This window comes from Oryx dammah, unplaced genomic scaffold (assembly GCF_014754425.2).
Source record: "Oryx dammah isolate SB20612 unplaced genomic scaffold, SCBI_Odam_1.1 HiC_scaffold_20, whole genome shotgun sequence".
In the NCBI taxonomy this organism is placed as follows: Eukaryota; Metazoa; Chordata; class Mammalia; order Artiodactyla; family Bovidae; genus Oryx; species Oryx dammah.
The window spans coordinates 58774814-58795759 of record NW_024070204.1 but is presented as its reverse complement, the minus strand read 5'-3'; the positions used below and the strand labels follow the sequence as shown (position 1 = coordinate 58795759).

At 39.3% G+C, this 20946-nt stretch overlaps 1 protein-coding gene across 3 annotated transcripts in view; it reads right to left on the bottom strand.

The window, feature by feature from the left end:
* Positions 1-20946, bottom strand: part of LOC120879597 (microtubule-associated serine/threonine-protein kinase 4-like) — a 176042-nt gene that overhangs the window by 64337 nt on the left and 90759 nt on the right. For all 3 annotated transcript variants that reach the window (XM_040262637.1, XM_040262638.1, XM_040262639.1), the window contains exons 3-5: positions 14086-14155; positions 8728-8806; positions 2216-2373 (exon numbers count right to left, since the gene is read on the bottom strand). In XM_040262637.1, the coding sequence (XP_040118571.1) occupies positions 2216-2373; positions 8728-8806; positions 14086-14155 (307 nt within the window). The remainder of the gene's footprint in view (positions 1-2215; positions 2374-8727; positions 8807-14085; positions 14156-20946) is intronic.

The following is a 20946-nucleotide window of genomic DNA, read 5'->3' as shown; positions in this document are numbered from 1 at the left end:
GCGTTCACTCAGACTCGTGTCCAACGAGTCAGTGATGCCATCCAGCCATCTCATCTTCTGTCGTCCCCTTCTCCTCCTGCCCCCAATCCCTCCCAGCATCAGAGTCTTTTCCAATGAGTCAACTCTTCGCATAAGGTGGCCAAAGTACTGGAGTTTCAGCTTTAGCATCATTCCCTCCAAAGAAATTCCTGGGCTGATCTTCAGAATGGACTGGTTGGATCTCTGTGCAGTCCAAGGGACTCTCAAGAGTCTTCTCCAACATCACAGTTCAAAAGCATCAATTCTTTGGCATTCAGCTTTCTTCACAGTCCAACTCTCACATCCATACGTGACCATAAAACATTCTTAAATTGCAATTACATTTTGTATGTAGCATGTACTTGTTTGGTTCCAGAAACCAATGAATGAACTGGGAGATAAAAGAGTACAAATAGCAATGTCCAGGGCGTGCTGCACTGTCTAATTTCACACTGTTATCATACACCTGCGCTCTGCCACGTACCACTGAAGAGACTGAAGAGCTTTCCACAGCACAGGTGTCACCACCGAAATCCATTTTCTAGCTGGGGTTGGGATGCTGAGGCAGGCACCGTGTACAGTATGAAACAGAGGCACACACTCTGAGGTTTTCTTTTTATTTCAATAGTAGGCTCCAGCTCCTTCCTAATGGCAACACAGTTGGGCAACTGCAGTGTGGCCTTATGTATTCCTGAGAAGATATAGCTGCTTGCACTAGCTATTCTGTGAACTCCTTTCATAATACCAAAAATGGCACCCATGTGGTAAAATACAATGGCTGTAAATGAATTCATAACATTTTATTCCACATCTCAAAATAATCTAACACGATTACACCATGTGGCTATGTTTACTATACAGCACTAAGCAGGTACAAGGGAAAAAAAAAAAAACCCTTCTAAGCAAACTCTGATGTTCAACTGAACACCTGAGAAACTAGGTTTCATAATAAACCTTCCTATCAAAGCAGGCCAGTTCTGTACACCATGGAGATCTCATATTCTGGAGGACCCAGAGATGGACTACCCTGCTCCCCCTGCAGAGAAGGACCTGTTGTCCCAGCTGCTGGGGCTGCAGAAGCCTTCAGCTGTCAGTCCCCTTGGACACAGCCTCAGATGCAGAGTCCCCTCAGGCTTCCCCAGGGGCTCCACGGTAAGGAAGCCACCTGCAAGGCAGGAGCCACAGCAGACAGGTTCGATCCCTGGGTCGGGAAGGTCCCCAGAAGAAGGGAATGGCTACCCACCCCAGTATTCTGACCTGGAGAGTTCCATGGACAGAGGAGCCTAATGGGCTATAGTCCATGGGGTTGCAAAGAGTCAGACACCACTGAAGCAACTTGGCACACATGCAGAGCCCCCTCACCCAAGGCCAAGTCCTTCCCAGGGTACTACATCCCAGGACTGAGTGGAGATAGAAAGGAAGGGTCATTTGGTCCAGAGGGACAGCTCTGATGGGTCATGTCATCCCCAGAACTCCCTATGGAGTTGGTTGTGGCTGTCAGGCCTGCACTGCAGCTGGACTTCTCTTCTGCTCAATCCCGCTACCCACTCCTTCCCCCCAACAGGTGTAATTCCCAAGCACTCCTTCATAAATAGCTTCGTCTCTCTGTTAGAGTCACTCTCAGAGGAACCGAACGGTGACATCCATTATTTTCTGAGACAAGGCCAAAATAAAACCAGTCCTATTCAATGTCAAATGGACTACATTTGGCATTGACAAAATACAAGGGACACAAACTCCTAACGGCTCGCTCATAATCCTGGAGAAATTAAGATTTGTGATGAGAAGGAAAATCCAAGGCCTGGGTGGATTTTTGTAAAAAGGAATCTGAATTCCAAATGTGAACCTGAACACACTGCCCTTCCTTTTTAGCCAAGCTTCTTTGTAAAATATTAATTGATGTGGCACCATAATTAGATGGTCTTGAAATTTCCAATGGCTAGAAGTTTCTCGGTGGTCCTTGTAGTCCACTAGGTTTCTGTTACCACAGCAATTAGCAACTTGTAAGAATTTAAAAGAAAAATAGTAGGAGGCCTTTCAATGGCAACTTACTATATCATGTGTAGATGCACACTACATTTATAGTAATTCATAAACCAATTAACACATATATGAATTAGAGGACCAAAAGTCTTTCCCTGAAATGGTTGAAAAGAGGTTATCCAACTAATAAAAAATTTCAATCAGGTCTACATACCTCAAACTTCGGGAACGGGGGCGCATGGGTGTGTTTCTGCATCTGTTCTCTGTGGTGATGCTTTCGGTGGTACAAAAATGTTTTGATAAGAAGTGTAATTCATCTGGTGTCGGTTGATATGGTAACTGATGCAACTTCTCCTGGGAGGAACAGGATGACTACAACAAACCAAAGTGAGGGTTAATGACTATCTCAAAGAGAAATGCTTTAAATGAATATTAGGTCACAGCACTAAATCTTGTTAAATCACCATTTTATACTGCATCCTCTCCACGTTATAATGACAATGAAAGTGGAAAGTGAAGTCGCTCAGTCGTGTCCGACTCTTTGCCGACCCATGGACGGTATGTATACCTTGATGTGGTTTCCAGAGGTCCAGATGGCTACCATATTTTATCTCGCTTGTCTACAATTTCCTCAAAAATAGTTTACTCTCTGAAGAAAAACCAGGGTCTGAAAACGGATGGGACCCAGTCAAAACCAGAGCAAGAAAGTAACAACTGGAGTAAGAATTTGGGTGCAATAAATGATAGATTAGTTCTCAGCTGAGTGTGACATCCTCGCTTCTAACACTTGCTATTCAGGTAAGTAACATAAAATTAATTCTATGATGTATAATCGTAAATGAACTCTATGACGTATAATCATAAATAAAGTAATAAGGTAATGAGATCTGTCTTTACAAAGCATGCTGTCCTTTGATGCGATTATCATCGATATGAGTCCTGGGTAAAAAGGGGATGGGAAAAGAAAATATTTGTCTCACTAATGCCATTGTTTTAAAAACTGGGAATTGGAAATTTTTTCTGTGTTCTCTGACTTAACGCTATTTTTTTTTTTTAACCACTTCAGTGGTGTTGAGTTTTTTAATCCCTTGAACCTAGATGTGCTCTTTGAAAATCACTCAGCACTTAGAGAAAAGTAAGATAGAAAAGGTGAATGGCTAAACAACACTGCTTTTAATCAATCTGAGAAATATAACTATTAAACAATGTGATTGCTTTTTTGTTTTTATTGAGAGGTAAACTCTTTAAGTGATTCTAACAAAAGAAATGAGAACTGTTTGAGTAATGGAAACAGATATTTTGAAAGATACCACTCATTTGAATATTCCATTCAAGCAGGTTTTTTTTTAATTAAAAAGAGCACATCAAGAGCACACTTCACAAACACTGCAGCACTACACTGTAGTAATTAGAAATTAATAGACTAAAGCTTTAAAATATCCTTATACCTTGAAATTATAAAATACTTTCTAAGTACATACTAAGACAAATAGGAATTTTTACAATGTAATGAGATTATTTTATGAACTATAAAAATGAGAACACTGCTAGAAAGACTTCTGAGGTAAACCAAAGCTCTAGTCATAAAACACAAGTAAAGTCGTAAATACTGTCACTATGAAAAAAGAAACAAAACATACAAAGTCAACTCAAGACATCAGTAAAAGAGTAAGAAAAACCAATGCCAGCGGGAGAGAAGCTGCAGCCATAAAAGCAAAGATGATGAAATTAGCAAATGGAAAACCGGAATTAAGAATACGTATCTATGTCTCAAAGGTAAATCAATGTACACAATTCTGTAGCCAAGATTCAAAACCCAGATGTCTATTCCTAAATTCTCAGTCATAACTTTTTGGTGGCAAACCATCAATAGAACTGATGGAAAGTCATTTAAAATATGCATTTAATCCACTTGATGTGAATGTTAATTCAGCTTTGCCACAGAAATATTAAGGTATTTGATTCTGAGGTGCTGGCCCAGTTGCTGCTGGGCTGTTATGTACAGTACACGGAGGATCATGTTAACTTTGTAAAATGTGAAAATTAATTCCAGAACCACACCAGACTTAAAGAGTTTCTCATAAGGCATTATGAACCTGTGCTTGCAGGAGAAGGATACAAGTGACTTTAGGGAGTGATTCCCTCTGAGGAGGAGGGAAGAGAAAAGGCCTGTGCAGGAAGGGGTTTATTTCCACTTTTTTATTTGTTAATCAAAATAAACGTTTGTGTTAAAAATAGCTGTAGCAAATGTAATAAAATGTTTACAGGTGCTAACTCCAACCGGAAAATTCTGTGGTTATATCATATACATAACCATGTGACTGAACTCTACAGCAACGTGCCCAGGGCTTACTGATGCGGGTATGTTAGAATGAATGATGAGGTGGGAAAAGTATTACCGAAGTGAGAGGCGAAGGGCCTCTCTGGGGAGACAGCGTCCCTCCTCTCAGTTGGGACAAACGAGGTGTGAATGGGAAAAGGGTGACACTATCCGAGTGATACCGGATGAGTTTATGGAACAGGGAACAACTGGAGGCTCTCCAAACAGCCTGGGAATTCAAAAGGTATCAAACAGGGGCCCCCAGAGTGAGTCACTAATGGACAGCAGAGGGTCAGTCCAGAAGTCAGTTCCAGCAAAGATCAGGGACCCAGAGGAGAACCTGTGACAAAGGCTGCAGGCGCTGTCCCTAGGACCTCACAGCTTACTGAAAAGATACCTCTCCTGGTCAATACATCCTTGCAATGGTACTTTTACTAGAGTTTCAAGAATTAGTTTGGAATTCCTCAATAAATTAAGTCCCATGACTTTATATTTCTAGCATGCTCTCTAAATGTGGTGCCAATAAGTCTCATCACCCAACTAGTTTGCATATATAACTTCTGACTACATCATAAATCAAATCCACTTTCAAAGAGTGAAGATTTACAATAAGAACTGTGTTTCTAGTTCTCAAGGCAATAAGAAGAGTTTCCCCAAAATCTTGTGAGTAATGATATCATTCAAATAAACTAGTTTCCCAAGATAAGCATTTTGCAAAGGACAGTATTCATATGTATGTGTAGTTTTCTACTCAAAGTAATATTATTTTATAGTCAGACCTCATATTTATAAGTATTTATACTCTTATTTTTATTCTTTCCCCCAGCAGAAAATAATTTATCTGTGAGAAATATATGGGAGATGTCTTCTGACTGCTATAATTCCATATTACTTATTTTAAAATTAAAAATTATAATCTGAATATTACTTTGGAAAAGTTTCTCAAATTAATTTTAACTACAAAACTTGAAATTAAGAGAAGCAGCAATACTAAATATCCTGAGGAAGGACTGATTAACTTCATATAACCTTATATAATCTTTTCAATTTCAGAATGAAGCATTTTAACACTTGGAAATTTTGCAGTTTCTATAATACCCAAAGGACATGGTATTTACATTTCAGCATTAGCAACTTTGGAACTTGGCTAACAACAAACATCTGTAAAACTTAAGCTGTATTTTCAAAGTGTTTGTGATTTTATCCATATATATTCTGTATTTTTACTTAAAAAATAACCAAAATCATTTCTAATTAACTTAATCACAACCAGTTAACCCAGAAAATGAGACTCTAAAAGTGATTCAGGTTAGACTTAGAAAAGAAAAAAATGTAACTGCTGAGCAGCTTTGCACATTTTTTTGTCCTAACATTTAAAGGGCAAAAACATAAAGAAACTGAAGAAAATGAGAAGCAGCATTTCAAATTTTCAATGATCATTTTTATCAATAGCCAATAAGGAGGAAAAAATAACTGAACTTGTTAGAGGACCTACATTTCAAAAATCTATTTGCAATGTATTTTCAAAAATACATTTCAAAATGACTGTCATTTTGAAAGTTACAATTTGATTTTGAAGAGGAAAAGAGGAATGAGAGATCCACAATTATATGATACCACCTTCTCCAGTGAATGGCTGGATAGCATCACCGACTCAATGGATGTGAGTCTGAGTGAACTCCAGGAGTTGGTGACGGACAGGGAGGCCTGGTGTGCTGCGATTCATGGGGTAGCAAAGAGTCAGACACAACTGAGTGACTTAACTGACTGACTGACCTTCTCCAATAAAATAAACACCTAAGAGAAAAGCTGCCTTACATCTGGGTAGGAGCTGTTAGAAACATATAATACATGTGTGTGACTAAAAGTTGTCTCAGAAAGCTTCTTTTTCAGGCATATACATAAGTCAGGGACAGCAATGACATCATGACAGATGGGCAGGTCAGATTTATTAACTATCAAGTTTGGTTTAAGCAATACCTTGTGAATTCCTTTTTTAAAAAGTCAAGTGCCCAGGGTTGAGAAGCTTTCTGTATTCTTATTGCTACAACACAGGGGTTAGTAAACAGCCCCTCAGTTCATTCTCTGTGCCTCAGAGCTTTGAGCCATAAAATGATGAAAACAATGGCAACTACATTATAAAGTATGTTTTTACAAATAAATGAGACAATTAAACAAGTCAATTAAATTTTACAATTTATATTTTTTTCATTTTTCAAATTTTTCATTTACAATTAAATGAGCCAATGCATTGTAAACAGTGAGACTAGTACCTAGCACATAATAAGTGTTTATAAAAATATTTCTAAAGTACTTTGTACCAAATGGGCTCCATGTCTATGTAGCTCACCCTCACTTTTTATATTCACTTTTAAAAATGATATTGATTTACTAGCTAGAGACAGAAAGAAGAAAGATCCTGCGTGCTCTCCTGTTTTTCTTGCAAAAGAGAAACTTCTATATCCAAACTATAATAAGACTGGACGGCAGGGCAAAGCAAGGTGATATAGTTAAAATAAAAAGGATTTGAGGTCAAGAAAGAAGATACAAATCTGGGGCATGGGGATGATTCAATGAGAGAATGTAGGAGAATGGGAGGAGTACTCTGTTTACTGGTGATTGGCTTCTAACTGGACATGCTCACAAGTCTAGGGAAGAATAAGTTCTTATTCTTTTTTTGCTTTCTGGTCAATCAGTTTCAGCAATCATTTTCACACTGTGGCAGCCAATGCTTTCAAGATCTAAAACATGGGCTAATGATAAACAATGATGCTTACTGACACACAAAAAACAAGGCTGACTTTACCATTATTTAGTGACAATTCTATCCACTGAAGCCACTCAAGAGTTTTGAATATCCTTTCCTGGATGTGAGGCTAAAGTGCCACTGAAACTATTCAAGGTTGTCAGGATGTTTCACAAAAACGATCTAAATGGACAATTAACCCACATACCACAACACAATGGAATAATGGATAGGAAAATAAATTATTGCTCCTCAATAAAATATTATAAGAAGACGGTAAAAATAATCCAACAGATTTTAAAAGGCCAGTGTTCTGCTCTAGAAAACCCATGTTACATTGCATCTGGAACTCTGGAAACATAAATATAAGGCACTGGTGATATCAATTATAGTTTATACATTTAATCACAGTTTCTTTTCAATTCACCAATATTAAGTGTGAATCTATATGCTTAGCACAGTGCTGGGGTTTAGGGGGGAAGGGAAAGATAGATACCCCTCTGCGATAAACCAAAGATTTTGACAAAATGAAGATGAGAATGACTCAGAAGTGGCTCTAAAACCATCAGGTCCACATTCCTGGCTGGTACAAGAGCTTTCAGACTGCTCCACTGGGTACTTCTTGATTGACCTACACCATATCCTAGGTCCTTCTAAATGACCAGCAGCTTCTAAATCTCTGTAGAAGCTCTGTGGAAGGGGAGGGAGGGAGGGGCGGGGGTGGATAGGGAGTCTGGGGTTTAGCAGATGCAAACTATTATATAAAGAATGGATAAGCAACAAGGTCCTACAGTATAGCACAGGGAACTATATTCAGTTTCCTGGAATATATCATAATGGAAAAGAACATAAAAAAGAATGTATATATGTGTATGTGTATAACTGAATCACTTTGCTGTACAGCAGAAATTAACACAATATCATAAATCAACGATACTTCAATAAAAAAAAGTAAAGTCAAAAAAATAAAGCTCTGTAGAGACAAATATCCCACAATATCACTAATTTAAATGGAGAAGGCAAGTATCCAAGCCACTGAATCACTTTCAGTAATTGCCAGGGCTCTTGTTGAAATGTTGTAGTTTGTGGCAACAGTATTCTTCTTCCTCTATCCTTTTCCATGGCTTCATCTTGTCTCTGTATCGATCTTAACCTATTGCTAAGTTCTTTTAATCTCTCCTTAAAAGAAAGTTTTTATCCAGAAGGTACAAATTTAAGGCTTGCCATTTCTTTTCTTTGAAAGAGAAAAACTACAAAACAAAACAGAACTCTACATCTAAGCCATACAAGAAAAAAATGACCCAGGCCATCAAAGTTTAATGGCATTTTCAGTACTAATATCACTGGCATGGAACCAAAGCAATAAAACCAGATTATGTTCCCTCCCCTCCCCCCAAACACCAAACGGTATTAAAACAAGAGCTCCCAGTCTCCTCCCAACTTGTGATTTGGGGACTTGCTCAATTTGTGCACCATAATTTAAAAGCTTGCAGCAAAGAGTATGTCCTTTTTGTGTTTGTCAGCTCATCATTTGATGTGAAGCCTTCTCGGAGGGGCAGACATGCAGAATTTATCCTCTCCTCCCTATCAGGGAACACCCAGAGAAAGTGCTGCCCATGCAAGAGCTCTGGGGTAGACAAGAGAAAAACTGGGCACTTACAGAGACCGTAGAGCTGGGAGTGTTTGTCCCATAGCCAGAGGAAGGGAGAGAAGCCAAGGACCAGCGGCGTCCATCAGTCCTGGTGAGAAAGTGCAATTAGCTTAGGCCAACACTGGGGTAGGGCTACACGGGAACCCCAGGGAAGCCGAGTATTCTCAGTCAAACAAATGACACAAACACAGTCAATGAGGATGTGGAAATGTTCAGTAAGGGCCAGAGTAAACAAACATTATACAGCAGGTTGACGTTTATTTAAACTGAATCAATACACCCAAACAAGTAGAAAGTGAATGGGTTGATCCATATTATTGATCTCTCACTAATACACTTTGACAAAATGAATACCAGGGATAATTACATTGGTCGGACTCAGCAGATTCAGATGAATAAAAATAGAAAGGCAGGAGGAAAAACACTCCTATGTGGACACTGATAACTGAGGCCACGATCTTTGGAAGGGCCTGAATTCCAGCATGGTATAAGAGCCTCTGGGGACTTCCACCGCATCTTAGAGACTTTCAGCTTATTACTTTCAAGAGAACAATCCTACTCATCACACCAAAGGAAGGGAGGGTCAGGGGGCTCGTGGCCGGCTCAGGCCTTAAGTGGCAAATAACTTTAGCACTAAGAAAGTGACTGACCTTGTGTTCAGAATCTCTTAAGAGTTATTACCTTCTGACATGACCTGGCTTTATAAAGTGTTCCAGCAAATGCCTCTTTCAGAGTTTATGAGTGTGTGGCCCAGCTCTGGCCAGTGACAGGGAGTGAAGAAAGAAAATTCTCCACTCATGGTAGAAGCTAATGCAGAGTAGAGTGACCTGTGCTAGTCACAGAGGTGAAGCTGTCAGGAGACTTAATAGAATAAGGTTTTTATCTCCAAATGGCAACAGGATGGATAGCTTCTGGGTTGAACTTTATAGTTATTAATTGGGATCATTACAAGGGTCTCAGATGAGTTGTCAAAGCAGTGAGGACAATCCTGTTGCTAAAGTAGGATTATTTTATTAGCAATTTTGAATAGGACTATGCCTTCAAAATCACATAACACGGTGAAGACAAATAGACACACAATTGCCATGGGGAGAAAAGGAAAAACACACTTTTCTAAAGAGCTATACTGCATTCTTTGACCATATGTAGCCTTTTTTGTAACTCATAATTTATATTAATTTACCAAGTGAGAGATAAGAGTAGACCAAATTGACCACAGACATGTTCACTATAAGGGGGCATCAGGGAATTCTTCAGAATTTGACTTGAATTTGAGAAATGTCACAATCACATGTTTATGTAGAAAACTGACATCTTAGCCTACATTATAATCAAAGGAGAATATAATCATAGGTCACCATCGATGTTATTTTTATCTCCAATAAATGCAAATGGTCCACAAAGACAAAATGAGAAATTCAAGTGGATGAATCACAGAAATAGTACAATGTTAAGGTTTTAGTAAAATTTACCTGTCAATTCTGTGACCATGATTGGAGGACAACTGAATCAAGTATTTTTTGTTTTTAAAGAAGCAAATTAAGATGTCTGTAAATGTATCAGATAAAAGGAATGAAAATAAATGCCACAAGTTCTCTAGAAATAATTGTATATAATTTAAAATGTTAAAAGATTTAAGAAGAAACTAATTCTAATAATATGTTTACAAAGACAACTGACCATCAATTAAATGGACACAGGTTGGTCCTGGCTTATTTGGCTAATTATTACAGACTTAAGAACCTATGCCTGGACTCTCTATTTTAACAATTTTTAAAAGAATATGGCTTTCAAAGAATTATTCCGTCCATTTAATAGCAATTTTCAGAAACTAGTCTTTGGAAAGAGTGAGGGACGCAATCTCCCCCACCATGACTCTGCTTTGTGATTCATTAACTCTCCTTTCCCTCAGGTATCAGTGACCATATTTCAGATGAATGAACAACTCCAAGAGGAGACACGTTCTTATTAGTTCTGAAGCATAAATTACATTTGCTTACTCTGGAAAACACATGACTAGAAAGATGTTTAAACAAGACTGTGCTCAGTACTCTGTACAGCCATGGACCAGAAATAATTTATGTCTCATAAAGTTCCCTAAGTTGTCTGTGTCTATTTATTCAAATGGAACATAAAGGACCACTGCATTTTCATTACCATGACAACTGCACATGAGAACTTCCTATATATGCAATAGATGTGCTTTGGGAGATAGCATGCCCTTTTTTTGAAGAAAGCTATCCACAGAAGTACAGTTTGGATCCTACTAATAATGTTTTCTTTTCTTTGTAGCAGCTACCAGTAAAACGTTACCTGAAAACAAAACTACATTCTTGCCAAAGCCACAAGGCTTTTTTTTTGAAAAGTGTGTTTCCTTTGTGGGTGGAAATTTCAATGTTAAACTAAATGAAAAAGTAACATGAGAAAAACATCTGATGGGAACACAGGCTACAAAGCGACTAGCAAAAACAACCACAAAAGCAAACAAACAAAAACAACCCGCTCAAAATCCACCCCTCCCCGCAAACCTCCATCATTTCAATACTAACCACAAAAAGTTAGACTGATATGGCGTATGACAAAGGAAGAAAGAAAAGTTCCAGTATCAACCTGGCTATTACAACTGCATAAAGAGGAAGCAGGTTTCATTATTTGTTTGTTGGAGTCATCTGGCATGATACATTTTATGGTCTAGTTGATACTGGAACAAGATGAACTATGCCAATATAACGTAACCAGAGTAACTTCAGCCCACCTGTGCTCAATGAGCATCTCATGACCTGACCTCAGCGGGCAAATCTGTTCCAGTAATTTGTCTATGGAAATACATTCTGATATTTCACCTGATAAATAACAACTAGGCAGCCAGGAGACATCCCCAGCATTTATTCAGGGCTCTCTCAATATTTCTAAGGAAGTAAAAGCGAGGTATGATATGGAAACCTATACATAGGAAACTTCTGGGGAAGGCAGACCAATGTCATCACCTCCACTTTACCACCGAGGAAGACAACATTAAGTGACTCCACAAGCAGGTGGATTGTAACTCAGTTTCCCAGTTACTGGTTTGGTGTGCTGCAGTAACGGGGTCGCAGAGAGTCTGACATGACTCAGTAATTGAGTGACAATGATCACAGCTACTAGCAAAATACAAATATATTTCCTTGTTCCAGATAAAACCCACTACACTATGACATGCATTTTCATCCTAGTATTTTAATTCAATACTAAAAAAACTAACTTGATAATTTCACTCTCAGACACATATTAGATGGTATGGGAAACAAGTGTGTGTTGTCTTATTTCCCAGTCTTAACTGCAACTAGTACATTACCAGGAGATGAATACTGCGGGGAAATTCTCACATCTTATAAGTAGGGTCAGAAAAGATTCATAAGTCCGACCTTTATCCCTTTACCCAAGAATAATTTTTAAAACAGGGCCATCTCTTTCATCTGTTGAACTGAATATACAAAATAATAAAATGTGGGACTCCCAAAATGGCATTACTTCCTAAGGTCTCAGAAATGCGTACCAAATGGTAGGGAATGGAGACCCATCAGTGGAATTTCCATGTTTCTTGAATGAAAAATCAACTTTAAAATGGAAGAGAAAGATGCCAGATGTTAAAAATAGGCCAATTTGAGTTTTCATAGAAAACACAGGTTCTGTTCACTTGAAAAAAAGTTTAAAAAGATGATCACTCAAGTCCTAATCTAAATTAATACTTTTTGAAGACTGTGCAGTGAGTTCCATCTGGAAATTCCTGCAAAATGAACCAGAGGTCTCCTGTGATAATTTTCTGTTACGGTTTACGGCTTATTTGTCAAAAATTAACATGCCTGGGGGTTTGTGTATTTATTTATTTTTTTTATAGCACAGAAACCAGAGTCATCTGTCCTCTAGTCAGCCACTTAATTATTAGGTTCTCTTCATTTTTATAAATCTGGCAGGATTAAAAGACTGATTTCAGTCACATTTAAAAACAGGCTATGAGATGTGCATTTTCTTTTTACTTAAAGTAATTAAATGCATTCCACCACCACCTCCCCCGCCTTTTTTTTTCTTTTTCAAAGAAATGTATTTTAAGGACTATGCTGTGTTCTTTTTTAAACCAATTTTTATGGGATTTCCCTTTTCATTTAGAATAGTAGCATCATCGTGAATTAATATTCATTGGACAAACACAGGCTTTGTGGAACCAATTAACTGTCACATTTTCTTTACAGGCTGTAAGAGGACTAAAAGAATTAAAGTTGGAACTGGGGAAAACCAGGGTGTGGGTCTCAGAAAGTTCCTTGGAGATCACATCTCAATTACTTTTTGTGCTCCCTATGGGGAAGGCCTGGTACACACAGGCATTTACCACGTGGTGGGAAATGGGTGATTAGACAAGAGAATATTAATTATCAGGAACTGCAAATACACCGTAAGCAGATCCTTTCCTCTGGACCCAGTAACGGAAAACACATTACGTGATGACAAATGGCGGTGATGACACTGCAGGTTTGTACATAATGTGTTAAACCTATTCTTTTAACCTACCTGTGTGTCTTGATTAAATGTTACCTTAATTCATTTCAAGGTAGGATTAGCCTCTGAACAAAATTTAATAACTATGCAGGATATTCGGACCATAAGAGCAATTCCTTCCGAATATTCAGAAACCCGGCTAAAGGGGCAGTTTTGTCTTCTGTGCGTTTTCCCTGACTGGAAGAGGGATGGAGGAAAGGGAAGATTTGAATGGGACACTAACTGCACACAGAAGAGGAGGCTGTGCAGACATCTCTGACTGGGAGAAATCTCAGCAGGTGATCCCAAGGTAAAAGCTTTGGTAGCAGATCGTATGCCCACTATCCTCCGAGCAACAATATCTCCTTGTGACTCACTGACCCAGATGTGAGACATATAGCTGTGATACTTGGAGTCCAATTCTAACTAAGAAAGAAAGAGAAAACACTCAGGAAAGTCACTAAATTGCTGGCTTGGTGCTCTCAGGGAAAGACGCGTCTTAAGAGTTTACACCTTGTGATGCCAAGTAAGGCCATTTTTAGTTATTTATTTATTTTTGAGTATTTCAGTAACAATGACAACTGCACCAGGACACATGGATGAATCAAGTCCTTATAATATAAGCTCGGATAAGTCAGTAAAAATCTGTTGAGCATCAAAAGCATGTATGAGACACACTACGCTAGGGATGGGAGAAAAGGTGAGAATGTTTTTTTCTGCCCTTAGCGGGAGCCCACTATCTAAGGGAGGACCAAGGGAGGCATCTACAACTCTAATGGGTAGTGGAGGAACTGGGGCAGCGGGGAGGGTTTCTCCACATAACACGTTATCACTCTGCTCACAAAAAGTTCTTACCTCCGTGCAAATGAAAAATGGGCAGAGGCACTGGGGGAGAAATTTCTTGGACTGTCTTGAGGGCTATTTCCTGTAGAGAGAAAGAAGGAAAAAAAAAAATGACATGAAGATTAAATTCTTATATCATTAGCTACATCCAGAACGCTCTTCTCTTTAGCAGTAAGCTTCTGTACACCTTTGTAAAATGTCCATCGCCTCAAAAACTGCTTTCGTTTTATTTGGAGGAGAGGAAGGGATTGGCTTGAGTTCCAGCACAACTTTCCAAGGGTGTAATATATGAATAAACAAACCCATGTCACCAACCAACAGACTTCCATATATTGCATAATATAAGTATTTCAGTCCCACAGAATAATGAATACATACATATGTCTTGGTTCCTGCTCTTCCAGATGTTAACATTTCCACAGCAGGATAGATGGAGAAGATAAGCTTCAGTTGGGAGGGTGAGGCTTTCCATTTTAGGAAGGCAGCCTCGGTATTTTTATTTACCGAAACAGAATAAAAGTCTGAGGTCTCAATAAATCCTCATTCTTCAAAGCACGTAGTTTAAAGGCAGAAATGTCAGAACATGGCATAAAATACTGTGGAGAACCCCAGCAGTTCAGACCTCAAATGACCCAGCCTAGAGGCCCAGAAGTATCTTCTTCAATAGCCCCTCTGCTCCTAGGCAGCTGAGGGGGTGACTGGCCAGGCTTCCTGTAAAGCCACAGCCACCTAGGGGCTGGCAGAAAGTGTCTCCCCCAGGTTCTTACGTGGTGGGTGGAACATGGATGCTTATGTAAGGTGACAGCTCGTCTGGAGGCTTGCTACTTTCCCCATCAGAACATAAAACCTGTTGCTGATCACTGGGCAAGCTTGGCAGGCAGCGGGTGAGGGGAGGCCCAAGGTGGCCAGACTGCCCCGCTTCCCTCTACATGGTTAATTAGGCTGGCAGAATGGCCTGAGGACCGGATGGGACTGTAGCCGGTTTAAACAAGGAGATTAGGAAAGGCTGCAAACAGATGCTGCATGTTCTTGAAACACAGAAAATAAATCAAGAAGACGTGTTTAATCCTTAACAGCAAGCCAGTGTTGCCACACTGCTGATTTCACACTGGACGTGACAATTTGTAATTAGGTGGAAGGGACACAAAATGGCACCCAGCCATAAAGGTAACCAATTTATTACCTGTGTGCAAAAAGAATAGATTAACACCTTAAGGGGATAATTTCACTGTTACCTTTACTTCTGGACTGGCTGCACCTCTACTGAAATTTTTTAGTTAACTTAAAGTTGCAGATTTTGTAGTGATGGTATCAACAGATGCCATTAAGTTTATGACAGACAGCACAATTAAAGTCATTTAACTGGGAAGCGCTGAAAAGCCCCTTTCTTTATGGATAGAGAATCAAGAAGCATTTTCCCCCTGCTGCAATGAAATTTATCATGCCTTTGCATCTGTTGTTTCTTGGGCCTCTAGAGAAATGGATTCTGCTTTTGCCATCCAGTAATCCAGGACCCTTTCTGTCCTTTATCTACACAGCTAAATTAAATTCTTTGAACTTCTCCCAACAGCCTTCATTCCCCCAGCCCCTCCCCTAGTTAGTTTGCACATTGCTCTTCATATTCCTTAAAAGGTCTTGATTTCAAGATGGCTAGAATCTTGTTTCTAAAGGGAAACAGGTCAAATGCCAGAAATCTCTGGGTTGATTTTGTTTTTATTTGGAAAAAAAAAAATTTAGTTTGCTCACACCCCACACAGAGCAAACTATCAGTAAATTATGAGAAACAAAACAACTGATTGAAGCCAAGGCATTTTGAGAACAATCCCTACTACTCTAATCACTGAAAATAAATAATAAGGCCAATAAAACTTGGCACCAAATTCTTAGCCCTGTGTTCTTTGTAAAGAGAACATTATATCTGGAGATTATATGAGATCAACCAGAACAAGTAGAGGGAGCTTATTAAATATTTTGAAGAATCTGAAGGAGGCAGAGACAGAAATTATCTTAAGAACCTTTTCACTTTTACAGATTTTAACGAGCGGCCCTCCAGGAAACCATGTAACATCTTATAATACGTGGTGGCCTGTCACACTGAGGATGAATGGGCAGAGACAGAGATAGAGAGGTAGGTTAATTTAACTCCACTCTTTAAAAAAACAAGACAAAAAGAAAAAATCAGGAATAGCTTTAACCATTTCTTATCTTGGGTTTTGCCTTCTCATTCTACGTGGCCTTTCCAGGCCCATACACTGAAAATATTCCTCAGCTCCAAGTTATATAGCCATTTGTATTCTCCTACTAATCCCAGATCTTTCTTCTTGTTTCTGGGCACATCGAAGAGCTAGTTGAGATAGAAACACACACATCCCACATTATCACAAAAGCCCTTATGTAAAGTGGGCTACTGGAGAAAACAAGGGCAGTATAAACTAGAATACTTGGTAATTCCTTAAGGACAAGAGATTGCAGCTTAATTTGAGGGCAGTTCAACAAGCTCAGGATAAGAGACGGAATGGAAGGACTTCAGGAAGGGGACAGAATCAATCCAAATACAGTTAGGCAATGCAGTAGAGAGACAGACTCTCTACTATCAGGGAATTCAGACTGGTCAAGTCAATGAGTACATGTTTTGGTACTACCTAGTGGGAGGCTGGCAGAAGGCAATGGCAACCCACTCCAGTACTCTTGCCTGGAGAATCCCATGGATGGAGGAGGCTGGCGGGCTGCCGTCTATGGGGTCGCACAGAGTCGGACACGACTGAAGCGACAGCAGCAGCAGCAGTGGAGGGCTTAAGAGAAATCTGAACGCAAGAGAGGCGCTCGATATTTTAACCTGGTGTGAGTATGTTGAGTGGACAGAGGAGTCGCCAAGGAAAAGAAGCTGGATTACGGTGTGGAAAGCCAACAGAAAGCATGTTCTGTAACTGGTGATGGATCAAAAATAAGTGATGAAAAAGATTACAGACTAACTGATACTTCCAAGGTTAGCAGACGTGGAGGATGACTGCTCCACTAGCAGAGAACTTTTAGAGAGAACTGGGGCAGTATTAATAGTAGAGGAAAAGGATAGATGAGTAGTCTAGAGCTTTTTGTGTTGTTTGTTACAGGAAATTCCTCAATTTTTCTTAGGGAGAAATGACAAGATGAGTAGATTAGATAGGCACACCTCAATCTTTGAGGCCTTTGTTCTTCTTTGAAACAAACATTGATTTGTGTGTTGTGTTTGAAGACTTAGGGATACTGTTCTGTGATATACAACAACACTAATTTAGAACAGATTGAAATATAAAGCACACTTTATACATTCTTCACTTGGAGATGAGGACCAGACTGCTCTGGACACTTGTAGCACTTTCCCAGGACAAGAAAACAAGATGGAGTGGAACCAGAGTCCTATACTTGACCTTCACTACACACAGCACTGCTCTCTGAATTCATCCACCCATCTGCAAAGCAATACCTTCGAGACTCTCAAATGAAAACCAGTGCCAGTTAATTCTCTGCCCATATGTGCAGCACTTGCTTATAACTCAAATCCTGCTGTTCGAAGGGATTTGCTGGCTCTTGGATGTTTGAGTGCCAGGACGCTTTACAGACCGCTGCTTCTGACCTGGTAAAGGAAACCTTAGTGGTAGGTGGGCAGGCGCTGGATAGGTAATTAACTCCATGATTCCCAGGGGGAACTGGCATGGCGAACACACAGGCAGTACATCAAAACAGTACTTACCTAATGGAGCTACACGGGGTGCCTCATTTTGGAGGCAGTTATTGTTAAGAAAGTGATTTCCAGATTAATTAAATTGTTTGATTGCTTTGTAATTAGGTTGGAGAAGTCCTCCGTCTTCACCGCAGAGAAACAAGCTGCAAATCTTTTAAAAAGGCATATGCTATACCCACTATAGATTATTAATGTGTTTTTAATAGCTGCCTGTTTACAAAATGATAGTTTCTGGTTGCCTTGATTTTCTATCAGGACTGAGGGAATCCAAGAATTAATGATAATTGTCATTTGAAACTCCTGGTGGATCAAAGAGTAAGCCCCCACTTTAATCCTTGTTGTCATTACTTGATGATTGGCTTAAATGAGTTGTGACTTTTTTACACCCTAACAAATAGCACTGTGTTTCTCATCGCTCTGCAGAAGATTCTCAGCAATAAACTGACAGTGCTGAAAAACCTGAAGTCCAAACTTCACAGGCCCAAACCTAGGACTTCCTTGCAAAATGTAATGGCAGCAGATGAAGGGACAATTGAACAGTTATGCAGGGACCGCAGGCTGAGCGGACTTTGAAAAATAACAGTTCAAATTCACCTGAGAACCTGATGTCTATGCTATCAGATCCAGCTGATGCAATAGCAGAGTTAAAAATCCTCCTCTCACTTAGCCATTTCAAAAACTGGCTACTCTCCAGATATAATTGTGGGATATTAATTAAACCTGGGCAGCTGTTTAGACTCTAAGTGGACAGAGAAAAACCTTGACTGGCCTTCAGTAGCACTCTCTTAGGGAAAGCTGTTAAGCGTTCACAGCAGGCAATATAACATAGTACATAACGTGTGCATGCTCAGTCCTGTCCAACTCTTTGCAACCCCAAGGACTGTAGCCTGCCAGGGTCCTTTGTCCATGGAATTTTCCAGGTAAGAATACTGGAGTGGGTTGTCTTTTCCTTCTCCAGAGGATCTTCCCAACCCAGGGATAGAACTCATATCTTTTTGCATCTCCTGCTGTGACAGGCAGATTCTTTACCACCTAAACCATCAGGCATGCCCATACAGCAGGCCAATAAATAGACTTTTATACCTGGGTTTTCAATTAAAAGAAGAATTATGGACAATAAATCAAAGCTTTCTTAAAACCTGTCTTCTCTGAACCTCTTTTGGGTTCTTCATCCTTGTCACACTGACTCTCCTCACCCAGTACCACTTCTCACTGTCATCTGATTAATTTGACAAATACTTACCAATCCTTTCCTAATAGAGAAGAGTGGTATGATTTGACTTACATTTTAGAAAGAGCCCTCGTGCTGTTCCATGTCCAATGGGCTCTAAGCAGGCAATGAACAGAAGCAGGGAGATCAGAAAGGAGGCTATAGCATAGACAAGGTAAGAGGTGATGGTGGTTTGGAGAGAACAGAAGTAGAGCTCAGGTATGTTCTGATGGTAGACCCAAAAGGATTTACTGGAAAACTAGACCAAGTGGAATAATAGGGGAAAGGGAGGAAGCAAGGATGACTCCTAGGGAATTCCCTGGTGGTCCAGAGCTTTCACCACCAGTGCCTGGATTTGGTCAGGGGACTTTTAAGATCCCGCAAGCCACAAAGTGGAAAAAAAAAAAAAAAAAATATATATATATATATATATATATAGGATGACTCCTAAATCTTAGGATTAAGCAAGATAGGTAGATGGTAACTTGAACTGAGATGGAGAAGACTGAAGGAGGACAGGGTTGGGAATGTGAGGAGAAATTAACAATAACCAAGACACAGAAGCAACCCAAGAGCCTATCAACAGATGACTGGCTTAAGGAATGTGGTGCATATACACAATGGAATATTACCTGGCCATAAAGAAGAACAGAATACTGCCATCTGTGACAATATGGATGGACCTGGAGGGCATTATGTATAGTGAAGTATGTCAGACAGAGAAAGACAAGCACCACATGAAGTCACTTATAATACATGGAATCTAAAAAGTAATACTAATGAATTTACATAAGAAATGAAACAGACTCACAGATTTAGAAAACAAACTTAGGGTTGCCAAAGGGGAGAGGAAGGGAAAGAAGGACTAATTTGGGGTATGGGATTAATAGATACAAACTAGGTACTATCTGTAAAATAGATAAGCAATAAAGGATTTACTGTATAACACAAAGAAGTATACCTAGTACCTTGTGATAACCTAAAATGGAAATAATCTGTAAAAACAAGCAACCAAACAAACAAAAAACAAGTCACTACGCTGTATACCTGAAACACAATCTTATAAATCCATTATACTTAGTTTAAAAAGTGCAAAATAAAACCCTTGAAAATTTGAGTGGGATTTATGCTCTTTTATTTATGGAGGCACCACTTCAAATAAGTTTAAATATATTAAAATGTACTTTCCAGGGGGCGCCCGTGGTAAAGAATCCACTTGCAATACAGGAGATGCAAGAGATCCAGGTTCATCTCTGGGGTCGGAAAGGTCTCCTGGAGAAGGAAATTGCACACCACGCCAGTATTCTTGCCTGAAATATTCCATGGGTAGAGGAGCCTGGGGGGCTACAGGCCATGGGGCCACCGAGTCGGACACAACTAAGCAACTGAATGCACACACACAAAATGTACTTATGTCCCATACTGAATGCAACTAACAATGCTACAGTTCCATACTATATACAATTAACAATGTTACATTTCTTGTACGTAGCATTTATACTACTCAAATAAACATAAAAATTCTATTACAGTTTTTTTATTGTACCTGAGAGCAAATAACATTTTTCTAGCTCACATTATTTAGTGCCTAACAGATTTGATAGCTTTGGTCTGTTTAATATGGCCAAACTAGACAACAGTGCTGGTTAAAGGTTTGCAGAGAAAGATAATTCTACAGGCTAACCACTGAAGTCTGAATATTGATAATTTCAACCATTCTATGTCCTGTCACCATAGATAAAATGGAATGGAATAATGATGTGTCCTATATTTCATTTCTCACTACTTCTCACTAACTTATTCTAAATGCTGGTGAAGGATAAACTCTGGTTATACATACATATAGATACACAAAAAGCATATTTTGAATTTTCAGTGCCTAATGTAGTCTGTTATACAGAAAATGAGAATTGTACTGAATTTTTTCTAATTCAACAATTAT